At 44.7% G+C, this 25,041-nt stretch overlaps 1 protein-coding gene across 2 annotated transcripts in view; it reads left to right on the forward strand.

Moving 5' to 3' along the window:
- Positions 1–9,193: 9,193 nt before the first annotated feature.
- LOC144153530 (disks large homolog 5-like) overlaps positions 9,194–25,041 on the forward strand; it is a 94,793-nt gene continuing 78,945 nt past the window's right edge. For both annotated transcript variants that reach the window (XM_077685158.1, XM_077685164.1), the window contains exons 1-5: positions 9,194–9,713; positions 11,179–11,288; positions 16,408–16,489; positions 19,365–19,477; positions 22,458–22,616. In XM_077685158.1, coding sequence (XP_077541284.1) covers positions 9,683–9,713; positions 11,179–11,288; positions 16,408–16,489; positions 19,365–19,477; positions 22,458–22,616 — 495 coding nt within the window. In that variant the 5' untranslated portion in view covers positions 9,194–9,682. The remainder of the gene's footprint in view (positions 9,714–11,178; positions 11,289–16,407; positions 16,490–19,364; positions 19,478–22,457; positions 22,617–25,041) is intronic.

Consider the following 25,041-nt stretch of genomic DNA (forward strand, 5'->3'; position numbering starts at 1 on the left):
AATTTTTGCAAACTAGCAAAATAAAGCTACATTCTTCCCGACACAATTATTGTCATGGGCAAGTTTTAACTTAGGGAATGAATTCGACGACCCGCGGGCGGCCGGCCTAGGCTCGGCGAGCCGCAGTGGGCGCAGTCAAGCTGAGCCTACAAGACTAAACGTCATACGAAACATCATAGAAAATCGGCAAAGAGGATGCAGAGATTAGGACAACACTTTAAAATTTATTTTTCCACTAAGAAAGTCGCGTAAACGATTTGATTTGATTTGATTGTAGGGTTTTAACGCGCCGACGCAACGCAGGCGATGAGGCGCGCCGTAGTGGAGGGCTCCGGATTAATTTTGACCACCTGGGGATCTTTTAACGTGCGCCGAAATCTCGTACACACGGGCGTTTTTGCTTTTCGCCTCCATCAGAAAAGCGGCCGCCGCGGCCGGGAATCGAACCCGCGACCTCGTGCTCAGCAGCGCAACGCCTTAGCCACTGAGCCACCGCGGCGGGTAAGTCGCGTAAACGCAACCAGAGTGGTCGAAACCTAGCCTAGGGACTCCAGACTGTAAAAGACGCGCAAGAAACACCGCTGTGTGTAGTCATTTCTTGTCCCGTCTTTTTGCGCTTTTTGAATTCAGCCAGTCACATTTAAATGCTTGAAGAAATTGGCGGGCATACGCAACTTTCGGCCGACACCATGGCCAACACAAATTGCGCAGGTATTGCTGTCCGCGAAACCGTCGCGAAACCGTCCGCGAAGACGTCTCACAGACGGTTTAAAACGTGCCGCCACAATTCTACCACAAATATGTGCCTTCGGCTTTTACAAGAAGTGGCCAAAAATAAATAGCGAAGATTTGTTTTGGAGCTGCAATAAAGAACTCGATAGGCTTCACCGAACCGGTGCCCCTATACAGCGTAATGGTCGGTCACCGGGAAATTGAGGCCCAAGAACAACTCTTTTGTATAAGGGGGGCATAAATACACTGCACTGTCGCCCTTGAGGCTCAATATCCCGGCGTTATTTAACCTACTCAGTTCCACGACGATTGCCTTTACTGCCACTAGACACCCCAGAACAGTTTCTGCAAAGGAAAGAAGATCTTCGTCGCGCCACACGAGCTCTTATTCCACCGTGTGGAACGGACCCTCGCACTCCTGCAACCTAACGTCACCAAGATCGTTACGGACTCACAAGCTGCGTACAAGAACTACAGATCTGGCTGGGTGTCCCTTGCGGCTCTAAAACTCCTCGAAAAAGCTAGGCCTCCTAAACAAAAGATCGAATTAGTTTGGGTCCCGGCCCACTCCTCTGTTGAGGGCAACGAATATGCTCATCAACAGGCCCGAGCGCTGAACTCCCGGGCCACCGAGGAGGAGGGAAGGGGATGGCAACCCATCACCAGCTACACAGATATAGTCAAATATTACAGGGACGGTAGGAAGACATTCCCACACCCCCACCACTCCTTGACTAGAGCAGAACAAGCAATATACAGGCAAATACAGGCAGGCTCCTTTCCTCACCCCTGCCTCCAGAATAAAATGTACCCTGAAATCTACAAGAACAGATGCCCTCACTGCAATCTACTAGGCACTCTCCAGCACGTCATAGGAGAGTGCAATTTCTCCAAAGACCGCCCCCCCCCCCCCCCTATACCCATAAGTAATTCGCCTACTATCCTCACCGTTGACGAGCGATGGGAGATCTTGCTATCCAGCCCCGCCCTGGAAGACCAGCTCCGACTGATCCACAGGGGCCAGGCGGCCCTGGAAGCAAATGGAACCCGTGAAGAGGGAGCCACCCCATCGGGCGCTTAACGCGCTCTGTCTGACAATAAAAGTTGTTTCCTCCTCCTCCTCCTCCCTAGCAGACTCGCTCGCTGAGAGGAGGTCTTGCTGCGAAGACTTCGTGTTGGTGTAGCCCTCTCTCCCGCCGTTACCCGGGAGTGGCCACCACGTTACCATGCCCCGTTCGCATAGAACTGCCCCTTTTGCACGGCTCCTGCCGAAGAGGCGGACACTGTACATTTGCTGTGGACTTGCCCTTCATTGGAAGCGGCGAGAACAAGACACCTCCGAGGCACAGGCCTCCACCCTGGCAGACCACCTGACCTTCATCGGTGGATTTGGGGACCCCATCATCGCTCCCTGCTTGAGTTTCTTCGCGAAACGTGGGTTAATCTACACCTATGACGCATCATTTATGCCAACGGGCATACATCGCAATAAAAAAAAAGTTCTTTAAAACAGTTGAATGATCACAGACGAACCAAACATAGCCTTTCGGGCTTTATCCATTCACTCTGGTGAGGCTGGTATTGCGCACAGTCTTGCGCAGGATCGAAAGGCAGCGCAGTAAAATGGGGCAATTTCTGATATTTATAAATAGTTAGGATTCCACGTAGAAATAGTGAAGTTATTTGAATGATATAAAGGGGATTTGTGCAGTCCCGCGAACCCATCTAAATTATAAAAGAAAATAGGAAAGTGTACAACTGAGGAAGTGAATGTTCGCAGATTTCAGGTAGGCTTGCTGCACGTGTCCATGCGGCGGGAAAGAACTTGAATTCGTTCGTAGGAAGATATTATTTTTAGATAGGCGATTGGCGCTTTCTTCCTAATTATTTAATAAATCTCGCACACCCTAACACAAGCACACACAGGCATAAAGGAGAATCCAGCGCATTCGCAAAAATGTTTGTTTTGGGCGCTCCTCAGTCGATGTGACAGTTATAGCATATATCTCGTAAACTAGTCATTTCATCTTCGTGAAGCTGTTGCTCGGAAATAGCGTTCCTGACCAGGTTGAAAGGCCAACGTCGGGAGTATATTAAAATTTAAATTCTCGTGTACTTAAGCGAAGTTATATACTCGCACCTGAAACGCAGACGTTCTCGCTATTAATTTGGTGAAGTTGGTAGTGAAGGTGATTGTAGAGTGCTTCAGACGTTTATATAATGCGGAGGAGCCTGAACGTCCACCGAGACAAAAGATCCACCGAGCCTGAATGTCCAACGAGACGAAAGATCCAACGAGACGAAAGGTCAAATCGAGTCTGAATGTCCAACGAGACGAAAGATCCACCGAGTCTGAAGGTCCAATCGAGCCTGAATGTCCAACGAGACGAAAGATCCTTCGGCGAGCCCGTGCCGACCTTTTCTCTGGCGACAAACCCAGGAATAACTGCATCGCCGATCCGCGGTTAGGATTTCGCCATTAAAATTCTGAGGACGATCGCGTGAAGGAATGATGATGATGATGATGATGATTGCTATTGGTCTCCCCTTTGAAGCTGGGTGATGACATGTCGTCTTACCAAAAAGGACTGGTATAATCATGTTTTACACTTTTGGTTTAATACTAGCGCTGCTTAGGGCAGGCACTAAAGCTTATTAGGCCTGAAATACTTTTTTTTCCTTGTTACAGGTGGTAACTGTCCTAGGCAATATTCCCCTCTCTGCTTTTCGACCACCAGCATTCTAACCTTCTTTCGTCCCTTCGACAGCCTCGAAGTTAACTTCCTCTGTGATACCCTTAAATCCTAGGGCTTCTGGAAGCCCAATATTCCCTTCATGTAGATTTGAATGGATACCCTCACATTCTAACACTATGTGCCGCATAGTTTCTGTTTCTTTTCCGCAGACCACGCATACCCCATCATTTTGTGAAAACTTCCCCACAAAACTCTTAGTTCGCAGGCAACCTGCTCTAGCCTCAAAAAGCAAAGCACTGCCTTGGGAATTATCGTAGAAATTTTCCTTTCTGATGTTCAATTTCTCAGCCCTGTACATCTCTAACAACGTTTTAGCTTCCATTTTTTCCCTCCATTTATTCGTTTCAATCTGCCTTGCCTCTTTTTTGGTTACCTTGGCTGTTTTGGATTCTCCACTGTTCTTTCCGTATTTCATCGTTCGCCTTCTAGTCTTTCTTAACCACTGCGTGTCCACGCTTTTGAAGTATAGGTACCTAAAAACCTTAGCTACCCACCTTCGTTGGCCCATTGCCCTCAACCTCATCTCAAAGCATATTTTACTGTGAGCTTCTCTAACTTCAAACGACGCCCAGCCCATATCTCCCTGAACTGCTTCGTTAGTTGTTTTTCCATGCGCGCCAAACGTCCTACCGTTCTCTGGTTTACTTCAAGGCCTGATAGAACGTCTGATTTTAAGCAGAGTACAGTATTCGCAAACGTGAGACCCAGAACCATTACTCCTTTCCACATTCCTCTTACTACTTCATATTTGTTATACCCCCACAGAGCTCTATGCTTCATTATAGCTGCGTTTCGCTTTCCCTTAACCTTAAGTTGCTCCTCGTGAGTTCTTAAGTAGTTATCCCCTTCGTTTATCCACACTCCCAAATATTTATATTCCTTCACTCTAGGTAATTCGCCTTGCTGGATAGACACTACATCAGTGGTAGCGTCATTGAAAACCATTATTCCTGATTTTTCTGCACTGAAATCTAACCCGAGGTCGGTGGCTTTCTGGCCGCTAATATTTATTAGCCGCTACATATCGGTTTGGTTATCAGCTAAAAGAACAATGTCGTCTGCGTATAACATTCCCGGAATATGCTGTTGTACCATTTCGCCTTGCAGCATATGGGTTAGGCTAAACCCTACTTGACTTTCTTCCAGTTTCTTTTCTAACCCTGCCATGTAAAGCATAAACAGTATTGGGCTCAAAGGGCATCCCTGTTTCAGTCCCCGATGGATGTTGACCTGCTGGGCGCATTTCTGTCCTTCCCAAGTAAGGTGCACTCTATTGTCTTTATAGATTGCTATAAGGAACTGTACCAACTCGTCATCTAATCCCTGGAGTTTCAGCATTCTCCACAGCCGTTCTCTGTTTACGTTGTCATATGCCCCTTTAATGTCCAAGAACGTAATCCATAGTGGGCTATTCTGTGCTTTCGCAATTTCAATGCATTGCGTTATCACGAACAAATTGTCATCCAGTCGCCTGTCTTCTCTAAATCCATTATGCAGTTCCCAAAGTATTTCATTTTCTTCCATCCATGCTTGAATTTCTGATTTTATCGCCTGCATTACGAATCTATACACCACTGACGTTACTGTGAGTGGTCTGTATGAATCAATACTGGCTTTGTCTCCTCTGCCTTTATATATTAAATTCATCCTACTTTCTAACCAGTCCTCTGGTATTTGTTTGGTTTCTATATCTATTGCCCTCATAAACGATTCCTTACTTTTAGGTCCAAGTAGGTTTATCAGTTGCATTGGTATTCCGTCCGGGCCCACTGCTGTCTGGGGGGAAACCTTTTGCTCCGCTTTTTTCCAGTCAAGGTTGCTCAAACTTATTTCCCTTTCCGCAGTCTTCTGTGGCGCTGATGTTATCGGTGCTGGTTTCCCTACCACTTTTGTCCTAAACTTTTCACTAATCACTCGATGAATATGCACCAACGCGTGCTCTCCTTCTAAATGTTCCCCCTTTTCATCAATCAGGAATTTTTTATGGTTATCGTTTTTTGAGCTTAGTGATTTAACATGGTTCCAAAACTTCTTGGATGCGCTTTTGTCCTTCTTCCGTATTTCTACCATCCATTGTTCGCTTTTCTGCTTGATCTTTGCTTGCAAGATGAGCCAGCGCCACCCAACGACTATATCAGAACGACTCCCTTCTCCGATATGGCTGTTTTTTCTCCAGTCATTACATTAATTGACGGGTCATTACCGTCAAACCGTTCAATTGCCTAATATGACATTTTTTTTTCAAAACAAGATTTTACGAACTATCAATAAAATGAACTCAGTGAAGGCGTTCGCCGCGCTTCCTACCCGTGATAATAGAGAGTTTTAGCAGTCCGTCTGTTCCGTTGGTTACGTTGCTACCGGGTTTACCGAGACTCTCCTGCGCACGCGGAAGGGCGAGGAGGAAGGGCGAGGAAGCGCGGACATGGCGAAGGCAGGCCCGCGGAACTAATCCCTCTACCGCGACGAATGCCCAAGTGCCCATACGGGTCCCGGTCAACCCGGTAACAACGTACACGGCGAATTGACGGACTGCTAACTAATGAGATGGAGTGACTTCACGCCGATACACGGGCGTTCTGTTCCAACGGTCCCGGCTCGTTTTGATTGATTGATGATTGATTGTAGGGTTTAACGCGCCGACGCAACGCAGGCGATGAGGCGCCCCGTAGTGGAGGGCTCCGGATTAATTTTGACCACCTGTGGATCTGTAACGTGAGCCGAAATCCTTTCATCAGAGCACTCTGAAGAAAGGAAGTCCTCTTCCTGAAGCGTCAGTAAGCTTTTATTAATTTGTCAATGTTTTTCTCGTGTCTCTGTCTCTACTTACCTTATATATATATATATATATATATATATATATATATATATATATATATATATATATATATATATTTGGGTCTAAACACAACAGGAATACCTCATGTCATGCACAAAAAACTTTGTTGTGACAACAAAAGTCCTGTGGTTGCGACAAAGCCATCTGTTAATACGATACATATCTGTCGTAATGACAAAATCAATTTTCTCAAGGGCGAAAATGAATGTTAAAATTCAATAACATTCAAACCATGTGCAACTATAGGAACATCAGGATCAGGAAAAGACAGGAATTCGGCACGACTGAGCATCAAAGCCAAGACGGGAATACGACACACGACAGAACACCAGACTCACTACACGACAAGAATACGACGACAGTGACGACAGTACGACACGCGAAAATACGACGAATTACAGAAATTTTCTTGTTGTCTTTTTCGACTGGGATAACAAGCATAACGAAACTTTATTAGAGAGGGGAATTAAGGAAGTTGGGGGCGTTTAAAGGTTACATTCGGCGGTCGACGCCTGAGGAGCGCGCGAACTCCCACAGAGAAAGCAGCGTCTGCCGTGTAGTTGCAGCGGTGTTGTCCAGTCCACAAGCCGCTGGACTCCGGGCGGGAGACACTTGAAACGGAGCGTTTGGAGGCCGGGAAACACCCATAACATGTGGTGTGCAGTGGGCGTGGCTCCTGTAGGAGGTGCGGGCAACAGCGGCCGCAGGTTGCTGATCCTGGACGGCATGCTGGCGACGTTTTGGCACATAGGCACGTGTATTCTGGAGGTCGTGGTTTCGGGTCCCACCCGGCGGACATGTTTTTCTGCGCTTTCTTTCTTTCAAAAATCTGTACCTGTTTCAGTGATAATAAATGGCCTATCACACCCACCGCGGTGGGTCAGTGGCTAAGGCCTAATCTAAAAACGTTGGCTAAGGCGTTGCGCTGTTGAGCACGAGGTCGCGGGTTCGATTCCCGGCCGCGGCGGCCGCGTTTCTGATGGAGGCGAAACGCAAAAACGCCCGTGTGTACGAGATTTCGGCGCACGTACGTTAAAGATCCCCAGGTGGTCAAAATTAATCCGGAGCCCTCCAACACGGCGCGCATCGCCTGCGTTGCGTCGGCGCATAAAAAGCTACAATCGTAGGCTGTAACAGTGAGGCCCATGCTAAGATTTCACTTTACGTCCACGAAATCCAGGGAGGTAGGGTAGAGGTGCATTTGCTCGAAAAATTGTCTAGTGTGTAAAGCCTTCTGTGCGAAAGAATGCAATACCAGCAAGAAAGTGGAGCGCGCGTCTCCGTTGCTAGGCGTCACCCGGGAAGGCACAGAGTGGCTTACCTGCTGAGCGAAAGAATGTCGAGCCAGCAAGCAAGAGGAGTCTGGCAGAAATATTTCAGGCGCTGCACTGCATGCCTCGTTCAGCTCTCTCTGGTCGCTGCTGTGTGCGTATAGTGTACGTATGCAGGGCTGTTGGCGCAGGCATAGATGAAGCGACCATCAGTTTATCGTGCGGCGGAACGCCGTGCCAAGAAAGCAAAACAACAGTGACAGCGGCGACCTACCTCTGCTCGCTGCTGTATATATCTTAATTTAAGAACGAATTGTGTGTTGTGTGAACACTTGGGGGATAATTCGTGAATGCATAACCTCCTTTAACACGACTGGGACCTTGCTGAACCAAGAGTAACCAAGAATCATCTCGCTCTCGAATTCGCGATTTGAAACAACGCCCATCTTTATGTATTCATTTTTATTTATGGATTCAGGTACTCCTAAAGGCCCTCAGCATAGGGTATTACAGAGGGGGGAGCACGTACGCGCGCACAGAAACAACAATTGAACACGAACAGTAGGTGCTGGCACAATATAAATCACAAATGTAGAAAACACGAGCAATTCTGTTGAACACATAAATACAAGGCGAAAAAATAACGCAAGAAAAAACCAAATTAAGTTCTTGCACATAGGATTAGGTACGTGGCAATGTGTTGTGGTAGGTTATTCCACACTATTATTCTGCGGAGAATGAATGATAGCGCGAAAATGAACGAATAATACCTGATACGAAGCTTAAATCTGCAAGGATAATATCGTCGTGGAAATATAACAGTGGGTGAGGCGGAAAAGTTGCAATGTAAACGCCCATGGTAATACAATTTAGGAAAAAAAAAAAAAAAAAAACGCTGGGCGAACACGTTGGCAGCCAGGGATAATGAAACCAAGTCGGCAGGATTTTTTAGGGCTGTGACGCTTGAGAGCGGTGAATAATCAGAAAAAAAAAAAAAAAAAAGGAAACAAACAGCATGGTTTTGCAGGGATTCAATATCGTGTACAATGTAACTTTTAGTTGTATCCCAGATGGCAGATACAAATTTAATTCGAGGGAATACACATATTCAGACCTCGCGTTAAATAAAAATGGGGTTGAAACAGGGTCTGTCAGCAAGCCTCATTTGTATTGTGTTTATCCCTCCCACAGTTCCCGTTCACGTGAGCAGCACCTCGAAAAGTAAATGATAAACACGAGGCAGCGGGCATAAAGAAAGTGAGAAACGCTAAAAATGCTTTTCTTCATGAACTGCATTAACTGGCGAATAAAAACCTTCCGTTATTCCCGCAAGAGGTTTGTCTCTGCAAACGGCAACGTATCAAACGCACGTATTGATCGAACAAGCCGCCTTTGTTTGTAGGTTCTTGTTTCGGAACGCTGGTGGCGCCGTGGGGCGGTGGCCCCTTAAAAATCCGCCCAGAAAATACTAATTTCAAAACTAGCCAACAATAATTCAGTAAATAAAGATAATAACATTAGAGTGTTTGTATTACAGTTAAGCACTTATTTCTGTGTTCATCATAAGATGCATTTTACTGCCGTTTACTGTACGCTTTGCCCTCGTCGAGAGGCTCGGCTCATTCGTCGACTTTTTTCGTCGGTTTTTGTTTTGGCCGCTCCGTACTTCGAGGCTTTGAGGTGCAAGTGCGCTTGTTAATCGCCGTGTGTGGTTGTGTGGGGACTGTAGTTGACATTTGTACGAGCTGTGTAGCGTACATAAATGCGTCGAATGAATGATAATGTCCTACGGGGGCTTTAGCATCGGCTGCCGCGTCATAGCTGACATGGCGGGTATGCGGGGACTTGGATTTACTCCTCACATAGCTGGCTACGAAGATGCCCACACATAACCACATTAACTTTCGCGCAAGATCATCGTTCAGAACAACCTAGAATGATCTCGCGAGTTGAGGTAGTAACGGGGCAAGCTACGAGTGTCCTCGACATCGTGTTGCCCTTCAACTAGCGCAGCCGACTACTACCTTTGGGTAGCGATTTCGCTTCCGATCTCAGTCTCCCCTCCCCAGAAGAGAGAACCCGTCATGTTTCTCGGTGGTGCAGGCAAAAATTCAGGTAAGGAACGTGTGTCGTGTGACTTTGTTTACTTTCTTGGCTTGCGAAGGAACAGTAGCAGCCAAGACTTATCTTGTCGATCACTGATGTGTGTGTGGTGCCCTAGTTTGTGGATACTTGCGTCCCTACGCACGGGAACGCAGTGCATGATCGAGCCTCCGAGCTGTTCATTCTATTTGACGCAGAATGTTTAATCTAGGCTCGCACTGCTGGCATTACGACGCCTGAAGAGTTTTTCTAAGTCACGGGCGGAGTTTCCAGCTGCAATTTTTTGTGTGCCTCGGTCAAACAACCGCCGTGCGAACTTTTGTTTTTGCCTTCCCGTGGGTTTCGTGACGTCGAAAGTAGAACAACTTTCGAGAACAGACAGCACAGGGATAATGCTGAGACGAGTCCCACGTATGCATCACATTTTGGCCCGTACAAATCTTGCCCTGCTAGTTCTTTTTTCCTCGTATTCGTTTTGGCAAGAGTTCAATACCTGCTCCAGATAAGGGTAGCACGAAGTGTTACTGGTTTCGTTCCCGACCACACCGTTAGCCGTTAGGCACAGGTCTACTGCATACCGTCTGCGGATTTTGTTTTGAAAGTGCGACTTTAATTGTTCAACGTCAGTGTTCTTTTTGCAATGCACTAGTCAAACCAGTTTGCGTCTATTGATCATGCATGTTGTAAAGGGCTTAGGTTGCCGTCTGCCAGAAATCGTGGGCATATCGATAACATTGTAAAGGAAACTTGTTTTTACCAGTGCAGTATTTAGCCCTTGGCGTTGTTGTGTCACAGTGCAGTCTCAGGTATGTTGATGTGGGGCAACGGTTGTCACGTTTTAATTGTTTCGTTCGTACGCAAGTGATGTGGAATCGAGTGCAGCGTTATCAGCTGTAAGCTATATGCGGTACTCAGTTTTGTAGCAGGAGAGCAGTGAGTTGTATAATGGGAATAAATTTGGCACAATGCAAGCAAGTAAACGAAACGGTACAAGGAAAATAAATGCTTCGAATGCATTGTTTGCCGCAAATTTAGGCTGAAAATATGAACTCTCATTTTTTTTGCTTGATCATTATTAGCTTTAAACCATCCTGCAAATGAAGTAAAAATAATTTTATATTCTGTGTAGTCAGTGTAAAGATTTCAACATTTTGATTGTTGTTGGGCCGTAACTGCGGAGATTTAACCTTGTGCGGCCAATGTAATTGTGGTTTTGCTTATGTTCCTGTTGGAAAGACAAACACTCTAGTGATAGGGGATGGTTGGCATTGTACTGTTAAATTTGTGGCATCAAAGTTGTATTGTCATCTTGGACATGCTGCAAAGCTTCATGTAACTATCCGAATTGCATGAAGCAATGTAGCAACAAAACTCGAAAAGAAATAAGATACAAATAAGCCTTGCATGCAAGCAATGGTTGCAGTGTGAAATCGTCATATGCTATACAGGGCTATATTATGATTGTGGCACTTTCTAGGTGCTACTGATGAGCCTCCCGGCATGTCCCAGTCGCTGAACCTGGGGCATGGCAAGGCTGACTGTCTTCTGTCTTCAGACAGAGATTTGCCACGAAGAGACCTTCGCCAGGTCAGTTTGTAGCCACACTTGAGCTGTGTGCTGTTGTGGATCACAGGGGCTAACCACTGGGTACAGAATGCTTGATGAAATTCTTCCTCTTGCATTGTGGTGGCATTCTGAATTTTTTTTTTTTTTCATTGAGATTGCTAGTTATTGTTATTGTATCACATTGAGAATTTTGATCTGGCAACATCTGACCGGGTTAAAATGCAATTATTTGAAGGATGTGTGATGCAGTGAGTTGGCTCTAAAATGCAACCAGGACTAATAATTTGCATCTTCATGGTCTGTGTGGAGCCTCTGGTTCTACATTGAGCACAATTTGTTAGTTTTCCATTCTTTGTAATAGCATTGTGACAGAGCAGTTAAACTTACACCATTTTCCTACTAATATTTCTAAACAAGGCTGGTGTGATATACTGTGTAGTGCAATGTCAGATGGAACAAGTGCATCTAGAGAGTGGACTGTTTGAACATTCGTACATAATTTTGAAAATGGCCTTATCTTATATTAGCCATGAGGCAAAATTGGTGCATTTGTTCAGCATGGGGCCAGGAGCACCATCCACTTACCTGTACAAGTTGCTTCACATGTAAATCCACACATTCCTTCACTTGCTTCGGTTAAGTTACATGTCGTTTTCATGCGAGTTTATTGCTTGACTTTTCTCCTTATGCATGCTTTAGTGCCTTAAGTGTTTCTTTGTAAATGCGTGGCGCTGTAAACGCTCACTGTATTGCTGTGTCTGTCACCAGGATACCATTTCATTTTCTCTTTAACATGCACACAAAGCACACATTTTTTGCAAGGTCAAACAATATTTCCATCAGGTTTCCATCAGATTTCCATCAGATATTGATAATTAACGCTTGCTGACTTCAAGGAATTAGAATACTTTGTTGATGTAACAGAAAATGTATGTTGCTGAAGTTTGAAATTTTGCTACATATGTGGCATTGACCTAGGGCATATGCTTATATTTTAAAAACGGGGGTAAGCAAGGCAATGTATTCATGGCACAGGATTGATACTTTGGACGAGTAGGCTAGCAAACTGTTTGAGCGGTCGCATCCTGTCGTGTTGTTATTAAGGACGGAAATACGCCGGAGTGGCATTTAAAGAGCACTGCAACTTCTTATTTTGGTAGAGCAAATATGGGGGGTGCACACGACACGCTGAGGAAAAATGCCAACAGCTGTGTCTTGTGAGCATAGTTCATCACACAACCTTTCTGCAAAAACTGCACAAGTTTCTTTTCTGCACATGCAAGTTCCGTAAGTGGAGGAGAGGATTTTTCTGATTAATTAAGCCCAAAAATGCTCGAAGCATGCTTACAGTTTCACGTATGTACCTTGTAGTCACCACCAGAATTACAAAAACTGGGTGAACTACTGGATATCAACTGGATAGCATTAATATGCACAAACCCGTACACTTCTGTGTAGTGTACGGGGTTGCTTAAGTGGATTGTAAGGCGCAAAACCAATAAGTAATGGCACTAGTGGCTTACACTTATGTAAAATATTGCTGCGTCTGACCTTCTTGACGAGCATAGGCAGCAGCTAGTGACTTTGATATATATGCCTAGCTAGACCTCTCGACGTCATAAGTGTAGCTTACTAACTTGCCATTACTTCCGCCTTCTGGATTGCGGTGACTGTATGATTAGCGAGGGCAACATACCAAAGAGTTTGGCTTTGCAAGATGCAGAACTCTAGAGGTCAATTCATACTCGTGCACGGCAGCCTGCCTTACAGGTTGGGTGCAGCTCCCGCACGTTGAATCCCAAGTTTTCCGCTACATTTGTCATGAGAATCTGGCTTGATGCTAGTTTTTTGAAGCACCATTTGGAAGTATGCAGGCAGGCTTCAAACCTCCCTCCTGTGGTGATGGTGCTCGTGGAATTTAGATACAGGAAAGAAGTACTGATGGAGGCCTTTTACACTTGTTGAGTGCTTGGAAGTCGTGTGTACACTCATGCGTTGTAAACCGCACTTTTTAACCTGCCTTCAAAGTTTTTAATTGTCGTATTTCATCTACTTGGGGCCATTATTATGTTCATCATGGAAATTGGTGGGATTCCAAGGAACTTATGACTTCAACCATTGGGCATAGCAGCATGTGCTTGAAGTGGCTGAAATACGCTGATGTACAACTGCAGCATGAACAAGACGGGACTAGTAGGAGACAGGGGTACGGACCCACTAAAGCACTGGTGTTTATTTCTCTCTCCTCTTTGTTTCGTATTATTCATGCTGCAATTTCTATATGTCAGTACGAACCACTAGCTCGCACAGGAGTACTTTTGCACTGCGTTGGTTGCGCAGGATTTATTGAGAAATATAATGAAATTATTGGAGGATTCTTCATTTGAAAACATCTGTTATGGGCACTAATATTGAAAATATTCTTTCAGCTATCTCTGCACTTTTGCCAGTTTCTTCATTGGTGATGGTGAAAGCAGCTTCCGTGCTAGTAAATGGTACTGTGTCGTGTAGTGATTGCATAAAGTCAGTGTCAGGCAAGTATGAAAGAATCTGGTGGAGGAGGCATTTGTGCTTGTTTTTCCTAATTGAGCATCTGTAATTTATAATTATCTTTCACTGAAAGTAAGAATTCTCAGGATACGCCATATTTTGCTCTGCATGGTAGACGTATGGTTTTGCTTTTTTCTGGTTTAGTATTTTGGTTTTGGGAAGGCTCACATCTGAAACCTCTTTGGATATCTTGTTGTGGTAAGTTTTTTGGTTACATGAGTAGTTTGGGGTTGTTGTCATTATTTTTTGTTGGTGCTTTGTGACACCCCCGTCCTTGTAGCTGTTCCACCACATTTCCTCTGAATTACCTTCTTCACTCCTGTGGTTTGTTTGAGTGCTTCTCTCCCCACTGTTGTAGCTACCTTGTCTAACAGGCTAATTGAGTGTGCTACATTTCAAGGCATCTAAATTCGCCACCATGGTGACATATCTGACACCTCCTATTAAGACCATGTGTGGTGGTCTGACGTAAGGCCGCCTGATTTTAACAATGTGTCTGTACATAAGGCTCCGTAATTCATTCTTTTCTTACATCATTACACTTTCTTTGCTTTGTGGATATTTTGTCTTGAGGTGGCCTTTTGTCTGCAGCGATGCTCACCTGCGTACTTTCAGCTGCTGCAATATTTTTTTTTTTCGTTTCGTAGGTAGGCTTGCTTGCAGACCAACTCATTTAATGGTTTGTTAGTTGTCTTGGGCTAAATGTACGTTCCCTGTGGCATGGCAGTATGTTTATACTTTTTGTCTTCTCTGCAGCACCATCTTCATCACTAGAAGCTTGTGTGTGTGTTTACGGATAATGTCTGTGAAATCTGGGTACATTTTGCAGTCGGCTATGCCTTCCAAGCTTACCCTTGTATGTTGTTATTTGTTATACTTCTATAATTGTTTTTGTCATAAGGATATGTGATTGCATGAATTTCTGCTAGTGGCTTGTCTGCCACCTTTTTTAATTTATTTTTTTGGCTCAGTGCTTTTTCAGCAGTCGTGACACCTGGCTAAAAATAAGTTTTTGTTGGCTCATGGAAAAGGAAACCATTTTCGTTTCAACCTTCAGCCTAGCGGTTGTCTTTGAACTTAACATTTTTTCTCGTTGCTCTAAACCACTGAACCATCTGAAATGGAGTAGTACCACCTGTAGAAATATGTTCTCAAATTAGACCTTTTAAAGTGGAGGTGATTGACATCTGAAGCTATTTTATATCCTGGGCTATTGCTTAGTATGAGAGGTTCTGCAAAACTTGTAAGCAAAACGCTTGTCCAACATAGGCACACTCTAGGGGGCTCATTTTGTCTGGTTTAAATGCTTAAATGGATAAAAGCTAATGAAACATGATAGCTGTTCCGGCTAATATTAAAATTTTGTTGTTCACCCCTTGAAGCTGAGCTGTGAGGTATACTGGCCATATTGGACCATTTAACATACTCTGCGGATACACCTCAGATGGCATGCATAAATAATGGATTCCCATGACGTCGTGCAAGAACTCTGCAAGCTATATTCATACCACCATACAGCCAACATTATTATGCACTCCCTGCAACATCTTTTGCGAAATGGCGTAACTATATGCTTGACAACAGGACAACAGGTCACACGAACTTCCAGTTGGGGAATCAAGCAGCACATGATGCTGCCAGGGAGAGCACTTCATTACCTCCCTCCTCTTGTGTTGTCGTGCCTTGTACAAACCCTCACGTGGAACTGGATTCTCGGCACGTTCTGTGCAAGATGATCCTATTACGTCAAACTCCAAAGAGATATCTTCCACGGAGCCTTGAGATACCCAGGGTAGCCAAGGTATTCATAAACAAAAGCATCACCAGTAGTGCCTACACACCCTCTGTTACGAGAAAATGGTACCATCTGAATGGGCACCAGCCCTGGTATTGCCCTTTTTGCCAACAAAACATATCGTCTGACCTTTACCACGTCATGTGGGTGTGCAGTCATTTTGCGCTCCAACGATAGGACATGTTCCATCATGTCCCTCCACACACGGATTCTCCACATACTCCAAATCACATCGAATTTCTTGAAGCACTATGCTGTTATAGAGTACAGAGTGGCCTTGCAAGATTAGTGTAGTCCAGGGGTGACCACGCATCCCGAGAAGAGCCCTAGCATCGTGGATGAAAAATTGGTGCTCAAAGAGACATTCAATTGTTTGACGAAGTCCTTTGCTACTTCCCCATCCCTTCACTTCCCATTTCCCCATGCACGGCCTCCGGTCCCCTCCATTCCTCCAGTTAAGGTTTAAACCAATCAGACAATTTGCAACATTCACTATTTTAAAGAACCGAAGAGCCAACTCAGAATTGCGACCACGGTTCACTGGAACGCGGCTTTTTCTTTTCAATTCAGTAACTATCAAAATATCATTTACATTGATTTACTAGTCATTTCCAAGGGCTTCTACGTGTGCACCACAGTGTGTTTGCCACATGGCATGACTGAGCTGGGTGTTGGAGCCTCCTTTGGAAGCAGCCGAACCCTCAAATGTGGTTGGCATCTGTGTCGGTGATTGACAGTTTTGTCTTTTTTCATGAAAACCGGATTCTTTTTTTGTGTGTGTCTCGGTCCCTGTAGGTGCATGCTGACCAGGAGAGTGTGTACAGGAGGCTCACTATGGCCGGAGATCGTTTTAACCCCTCCATGGGGAAAACGCATGGTCTGTTGCCCGCTCATTCTTTTTTGAGTTTTGTATTTGTGTGCTGTGTTCTTGCGTTCAAAGTATTGCTCTTTATCCTCTCTGTGCGGTGCTGTCTGTGGCCCTTATTAAGTGTTTAAGAAACAACTTTCCTTAGCCCATGCTTGCCCGCCTTTCTCATTTTCGTTTTGGAAGTTATGCTTTACATTGTTTTTAGTCTGTCTTATTGTGGGGATGTAGTGGACTGTAGCTTGACTATGGAGCTTTTTGTGAACAAAGAATATCAACAATGACCAATGCCCAGCAGGTTGCATCAAAGGGGTTTTGATTGTACACTAGTTTGGGTAAAGCACGGGCCGTCCTGCGTAGCTAGGGTGGAAAACTAGAAAAGAAAAATTCAGGATTTATTTTTCTCTGGAAGAAGGAATTGGTGACAATACAAAATGGGGGGACTGTATGATATCCTCTTTATGAGCATCTATACTGGCAAAAGGTGGGACACAATCTGGAGCAGTGCAGCACATTATGTCAGTGCTCTGCTATGTTTTTTGGCATTATCCCCTGCACACCATCAGTGATGCATTGAACTGAAGAAAGTTGACGTGAGGAGACTTCGTGGCATACGTATGTGTCAACGAAGCGTTTGCTGGAGCAAGCTGTGCATCACATTCTGTAATAAAGAAGCACAGATTTAATGAATTCCAAATCAATTACTTCTGGACTGCGAGCCTGTTATCTGTGTGTGTACCGTTGCATTGAAAGTGGGTGGCAGTCACCATTATAAGAATACACCTAGTGGAAATGGGGTACGGCCAGTCTTGCAGGATTAGTGTAGTCACAGATGCTTAACCCGACGTTTAGGCTGAAATACTATTAGAAGTGCACTTATGCCCATTTGCTTCACTGTTCCTAGCTGTGTGCATTTTTTAATTTCCAAATTCTGAAATCGCATATCATGAAAAATACTTCTCTTAGGCTGTTGGGCATTGACAAGTGTTGATTTTTTTTGCCTGGGAACGAACGCAGTTCTGTTTTTTGCTAAGCCCGTGTAAAAAGCCTGCACCGGGGAGTATGCATGCACTGTCAGAAGCGATGAAAAACCTGAAATAGCTGTTTTATTTTTTTCTTTTCACAAACTGCACGCACTTCCTGCATCTGGAGGCCGTGGGCAATAAGTTGCTGCCTTTTTTTGTTGGGAGTGCGTAGCAGTTAGAATTTGATTTCTTCTGTAGCACGTCAGCCTGCGTATGTGTTATGGGCCATACTAAGGAATTTAATAAAGGAGTACTGACACCAGTTTTTGGGGTCAATAATATTGGGCAGCTTGCTTCCTGTACTCGCCGGAACAACCTGCATTGCGTGGGACATATTTTGGTTTTATTTTGCTCATCGAGCTGACAGGGCAGCTCAGAAACCAGCCTGCAGCAAATGGGAATCAGTGTGACGTCTCCATCCCTGTGTGAAGGCAAACGTGGTAATGCAGGCGAGTGTCTGTGGTGTATGGCAGAACTTCACTTCACCACCAATGGCTTAGCGAGCAGCGATACGGCGCTGGCAGCGTTAGCAAACTGATGAAGGGAGCCACAGCTCACCAGTGGTGGCATTCTGGTGAGTGGTGGCACTCACCAAAATGGCACTGTTAGGGAAAACGAAGCTCTATGGGTGGGAAAGGGGCTGACAATATGGGCGAGCATTGTAGTGGAGTTGTCGTCGTCCCCTTTGCCCGTGAAAGCAGTCATCTAATATCCGCTGCAATGCTGGGCCGAAACCCCTGCAGGGCGCCCGACTGCTCTGAATGCTTTGAAACCGCCGCCATGGGCGTGCTGCTCCCCATTAGCGCAATAAGGCCCCACCCACAGAGGGGGATGATTGGCAGGATGAGGAAGGAGCAGTCTCTGGGACACAGGCTGGGATGGGGCGGTCAAAACAACATGTGCACAGTGTTTTGACGGCCGCACGAAAACACTGACGTACTTTTTCCGTACACAGCCTTCGGGCTCAAAGCAGGTGAATCCGAAACTGGTGGTTTTCATTGCATTCTATCTGGCTATTTATCATGTGGTCAGTTATTAAGGGGCTGTTTCTTGACTGCAGATCTAGTAAGCATGAGTCAAAGCAGTAAAAGAAGAACCTATAAGTTTGGTGTCGGTACTCCTTTAATATTGGGAAGTTTTAGCAGTAATAGCAGAGTTTAGAGTGCCTTGCTCTTTTCGTTTTTTCAACATATGCATGCTGCAGTAGAACCCCTTTATATACTCCATCTTTCTTCAGGGCTCCAGGGCTAATGCGTGGTGTAACTGTAACTTCCATATTCATACTGCGGTCAAATGATGCCTTCCGAGTGTTCCTGAATTTCGGGGGTGGGCATTTGCTACACACGAGGTCAGCGGTGTGAGACCAGGTAGCATATCTCGCATGCAGCAGCAAACAGAGGTGATTGTGTACGTAATGATGTTGTGGATTCACTAGAGAGCCTGAGGTGGTGCAAACTAATCCGGAGCGCCCCTCTGTGGCTAGCTTCTGTATATTGGCCCTCCCGTATCAATTTTTATCATGCGTTGCATTTTCCTGGCTTTGTTTTCTTGCTTACTTCAAAGCTTGTCCTCTTGCTTTTTTCTTTACCTACAGTCTCCCGGAGGCCTTATCAATGGGGTTCTACTGTATAATTCAAGTTCATACGTTACGATGTAATGTTTGTGGCACGTCTATTGTGTAGTGGCACCCTGTCCGCACCTCGTTTTATTTTTGCTTGTTTGTGTAATTCCACTTAAAATGCTCTCTCAGTTAAACTTTGGAGCAGGTCTGTAGGGCCCATATTTTTCTCCCTTTTTTTTCCCTAATTATGCATGATCGGTACTCTCAATGCAGCCAATTAAATTCTTTTTTTTTTTTCCAGCCAGCTCAAGTGATTGGTCCCTGAGCTCATGTAGAGACTACGACTACCACCATTTGGTCGCTGCCGATCTTCCCGTAAAATTGGAGCCGGATTTTTATCATGGGAAACATAAAGTATGTCTGAATTTTAAAAATATTTTTATTATTCTGTTTTATTGAGCTTACTGTTAGCAACAAATGAAATATGAACAACATAGGATGCAGCCACCTGCGGTGTCATGACATTTGGAGACCTTTAGCAGTCATAAAAGAGAAATAGGCTCTTGTGTTGGTTTCACACTGGGCTGATGATGTGCATTAACTTGTCGTAGTGGGCTGATGTTAGGGACATGTAAAAAATATAAGACTTTGTATGATGCTTTAAGACTTAATGCTAAAAACTGTGCGTGGAGCACTGCAAGGTTTTATATTTTCTTATATAAAACACACGTGTCTAAAGTTGCTGTCCGACGACACTCCAGCTCAGCGCTACAGCCATGGCTAGAGTGCCGTCCAACGACATTCTAATTTTTAAGACTGGGCTGACACAGGCCAGAGCATCTGCCATTGGTGTGTAGAGGTTCCATAGCTTCCTGTTATTAAGGGTGGTGGTTTGAGTCCGCCTCTTGCATTCCTTTTTTTTTTTTTGACATGTTTAGTTTTCATTTTAATTTCCATGGCTTAGGCTAGTTTTTGATGTTCTCAATGATTATTTTTTTGTTCATTAGGTTATGTTAGGTTAGTTTACGTTACGTTGCGTTAATGGAGCACGAAGTAGTTCCAGACATAGCACTTTTTCATCGGAACGCTGGTGGATTTCGCTATAGCGGAGTGCTTACAGTACCGTCGGATGGCACTTTAGACACAACCTATATAAAAACTACTTGGAGCAGAAAAAAAAAAATGCACCATTGGGCTGCTTCTGGTCGTGGGAATTTTCAAACATGAAGGCACTGCACGTAGCAACAGCATGCATTCAGTTTATGAAACAGCGAACGAAACTGCGCACTTTCCATTTAGAGTACTGGGAACATGTAATGTGTGTGTGTTGTGAAACCTGTTAACTTAGTTTGTCAATAAATTATCAAAAATGAATTAGTAATTAATGCTGTGTGATGAGTGAAAGGTAAACATTTGTCAGAGATACGTCTGGTTTGAAAGTTGCGACTGAGAAATAGTATTACAAACTCCAACCAAAAGTAGAACAAACTAAGAACCCGAGATTTTGGAATCAGCCTGGCTCTTTCCTCAGGAGTGACTGGGGCCACATTGCCGCGGCGTTTTATAGTCTTTAGCAGGGGTGCTCACTCACGAAATGCCTCGTCGCTGGGCGCAGTGCATGCGTAGGAAGAGTTCTGAAACCAAGCGGGGGTTCCAAAACATGGGGTTCCTCATTTGTTCTACTTGTGATTAGAGTTTGTCTTTTTATTTCTCAATATGATGAGTGGCTTGCTTAGTCACCTTGCACAGTATAGAATCAGGTGCACTGAAGGAAAAGTAGTTGAGTAGTGGGACGGGCAGCTTGCATGCATTGTTTGCAGTCTGCACTGTCAGGGCACCTGGTTCTAGTTGAAGAGTTTACAGAGTGTCACATGGCATTTCTGTGGTGGGAAAATTCACCTGCTGGAACCGTGCTCCTGTACAAGACCCCCAAGTGCACCCTTACTCTGACATTGTAGCAAAAGCTTTTGTTTTTGGTGCTGTCTGCTTGTACCCTTTAACGTGCTCACTTCAGTAAGTTTTGTGGGAGTATGCGAGAGCATATGGAGCTCTCGCATGCTTTATTACTTTTCCTTCATTGTGCATAGTTTTTTAAGATTTCTTGTTTTTAGTAACATTGTGTGGCAGAAAGTCTGAGAGTGCAGAAAAAATGACCACCTTTCACTTGATTGACAACGTTTCTACAGAGCATGGCGAAGTACACCAGTTTCGGGGACTATAGTTTTAGTGGAGTAATTGTCCACCGCGAATCTGTTCGAGATACCCTACAAAAGCAAGGGGTTAAGGGGATATTGCGGAGCATGTTGATACCTGCCATATTGTCGAAGCAATTTGCTCTCATTCCAGTCTTGCTTTAGTCAAGTTTTTTTTCGGCATCAGCGTTTTCACACAGCTTTGGTGTAGTGCAAAAAAAGAGAACCTGCCAGTCTTCACTGTGGAGAGAAGCCAGAAACACAGGCCGTGCAGCAGGGCCAATCTTTTGTATAGCTGCCAGGGTCTGATTGGAATAAAAGATGTCTTCACTGAAGTGTGATTTTTTTTTACTGCAGGCCCTACAAACTAAAGCATGTGAAGTGTGTTGCTACTAAATGTCCTCTTTGTGGGTATGTTCTGGCTGGGCATTAGGCCTAACATAATGCTAACCTTGTCTATTGGTACCTGCACCTTCATGCACAATTTGATTGATGTTGCTTGGCACGCTGTGAGGTTTAGCGTTGTGCCTACCTAATGTCAAGACTACGTGTACACCTAACAAGTGCAGTTGGCTGCGGCTCTCAGTCATAAAAATGGAGAGAGTGCAAAGGAGATAATGGTTATGAAGTTAGTGCGTTGTTGCCTCACCAATCACACCACTGGGCATGTAGCACTGGACACATACTGTACACTACCAGTGTTATGTGGAAGGCAATGCAAACTGCCACGACATCATCCCCTATATAACATAGCAGCGCACGCAACACAAACATATTTGTTCAGCAATTAAACACTAATGCTTTCATGTCCAATACATCATATGGAGTATTTTTTTTGGATTTCTTATGCAGTAAAAATTTAGCCTGAACAAAAGTATTTATTTTTGGGGTTTCGAACATTGGGGGATATTATGTTTTTTTTTTCCTTACTTTTTTTTTTTGAAGTCTCACTTCCCAACTAGACCAACAGAAGCTGAGGTTGAATAGAGTAGATCTCTGGTACTGGTTATATGAGAGGTGCCAGAACACAATGCAGATGGTTTATTAATGATTCATCGGTGAGCATCTTGCAATACGCATCAAGTCAAAGCTGCGAATTAGCATAGTTTTGATTTTAAGTTTGGGCCTGCTTCTGCCTTGCTGCTGTTAGACGCTCTCCAGTGTGTTTTGCCTGCGGCTAATTTTTTTGCCCCTCTGTCCAGAGTAAAGCTGAGGACCATTGGCAAGAAACACTGGTGGTGAAAAAAGAGAATGGAGACTTGCACGCTGAAAAGCGGCTTTTGGAGCAGGAGGTGAAGCGTCTTCAGAGGATAGTCGACGAGAAACAGAAAGAGCTGGGTGACCTTCATCACCACCAGCAAGTGAGTGCCGAGGGCCATCTGTGCGCATCCTTTCTTGGGGAATGTTTTGTTTGCTGCAAAGCTTTGTTTTTAGATGTTGTTTCCTGCCCTTTATTTAATTTATCCAGAAATTAGGCACTTTTTAAATTAAAAGTGCGCTTCGACTGTTCGGTGAAGTTGAATCGTTTTATTTAACCACAGTCAGTTTTATTAACTGTTCGTGTGCTACATTATTGCTATGGAATGCATAGTGGTGAAACTTCTGTGACGTTTGTGACAAGTCTTGCCAATGAGCATGACCTACATGCCTGCTACATATAGGAGGTCATGTAGAAGTGTTTGTAGAACTTGCCAGGAGTGGTTGGTGAGCCTATTTTGGTTTGAATTCTTCCAAGTTTGCTAATAGCTCGGGTATTCCACTTGCGCAGGAGTTTTGATAGCTGGTCTGAGATCGAATTGGTGTCCTAGGCAGTTTACATTGAGCCTACTGTTGGTTACTCAGAAGCCTTCTCTGTACTCAGTGCTGCAAATTACAGCAAAATTTATGATTCACTGGTCTTGTTAAAAAGGTGCACGTATACATCCAGCTACAAATCCTTCGGGTGCGTTCTTGTGAGTTTCTGAGCCCGTGCCTCCCCCCGAGATTTTTCATGCCAGGCTGGTGTGCGGTTCAAGTCACCTGAAGAACCCCCTAAAGTCACTTACAAGCATGAAACCTGCATTCTTAAGGACATTCTGGCTCATGCAAAGCTAAAAACAAGGATGAAGGCAACGTCTGATCCCTGTGGCCACTCCAGATGCTGTACATGTCAACATTAGCAGCCGGGGGACGTTCCTGACTCCGAATAGCTTCTGCTGCATTTTGTGCCGAATACGCCGAGCTGCGCCGGGAACCAGCCGCGAGCCGATCGAGGCAGTCGTGCTGTTTCGCTGGCAGGACAATGCGGCCGGGAAACGGTGGAACAGCAGGAAAAGCCTCATATGAAAATACATGTGGTTTGGACTTTAGCGCCTCATTCCTTGTCTCTACTATGATACAAAGTGTAATAACATGACAAGCATGTCACTGCATTTTGTTTAGTCAACTGATTGATTGATGATGAAGTTTTAACGTACCAGCTCTAGACAGGCGATGAGGCGCGGTGTAGTGGAGGGCTCCGAATTAATTTCGACCACCTGGGAATCTTTAACATGCGCTGGAAACTTGGGCACATGGGGGCATTTGCTTTTTGCCGCTATCAGAAAAGCAGCCGCCGCGGCCAGGTATCGAACCCGCCTTCTTGGGAAGATTTTGAAGAAAGTTGGAAAAAGTGTAGCGGGGTCTTTTTAAGCCATGGCAAGTTGCTCAGTGAGTTATCATTCCTTGATATGTTTATTTTCCTACTGACATGGACCTTTCATTGAGTACTGCAGTTCAATCATTTCTGCTGCATGAAAAGCATTTCTCTGCCAATCTTGTATTCCCTCCACATAAAAAAACTGTACAATTCTCTTTATTGCGGAGCTTTGTCGTTTTGGCACTATTCTATTGCTTCCTTGGCCTTCCTGTTGGTTAGAATCAGCATTCTGTATTTGCTTAACCGCAATTTTACTGAAACGGCGTCTGTTCGATCAGCTAGAAATAGAATGAAATTTAAGAAATGTGCAACAAGCGCAACACCCAACAGCACTGCAATAAGTTGTTCTGCTGAGCGTAGGTTTACTATTCATGTTACGGACACAAAAAATAACAAAAAGGCGATTACTTAAAGGACGAAGACGCACGCTTGCTTGCTTCACTGCCATATTATATGAATGTGCCGCAAGTACAGGCGAGCGCGATTTTAAGGTTATTGCAGGAGCGCAAATCGTTCAAATGAAGCAGACAAAACACCAACTGTAGCGCATCTTCCCTGCTAATTTCGTTATTGTCGCTGTAGATAAAAAGGCGGCCAAGTCTGTACTTGATCACGAGTGTGAAGTTTGAAACAGAAAGGGTGGCGAGTTGGTCCTGGGGGCCATTGTTGTAGCACGCAACAGCCAACAATAGTGAGAAGAGTGCGAAATCTTGATTTTCATGGTTCCGAAATGAACTGCTAGGCCCGTGGCACGCTTAGCAGGTCGATGCATGCGCGATAACCTTCAAAAAGCGCTCAACTGTGCTTCATAGCTGATTAGAAAAATTGTTTATCCCTTTCCTAAAGGAAAATTTAAAACACGCGAATCTTGATTGTAAACACCCAATATTGGCCTCCACTTGCGCTTGACGAACGTCGGGGTCCGCACGCCACTCACGAGCACGCTCACGATTACGCTCATGAGTGCGTGCCCGCATAGCCGTCTGCTCTTCAGTTGACCAAATCAACCGTGGCCTACGAATAGACTTGCGAACGTGAATCCAGGTCATCATCATCATCATCATCTAAGCTCCTTAAGGTGGGCTTTACTGTTTGCGTTTAGCATACAC

This window comes from Haemaphysalis longicornis, unplaced genomic scaffold (genome assembly GCF_048455015.1).
Source record: "Haemaphysalis longicornis isolate Haplotype H1 unplaced genomic scaffold, Haemaphysalis longicornis Haplotype H1 scaffold_1, whole genome shotgun sequence".
NCBI classification, from domain to species: Eukaryota; Metazoa; Arthropoda; class Arachnida; order Ixodida; family Ixodidae; genus Haemaphysalis; species Haemaphysalis longicornis.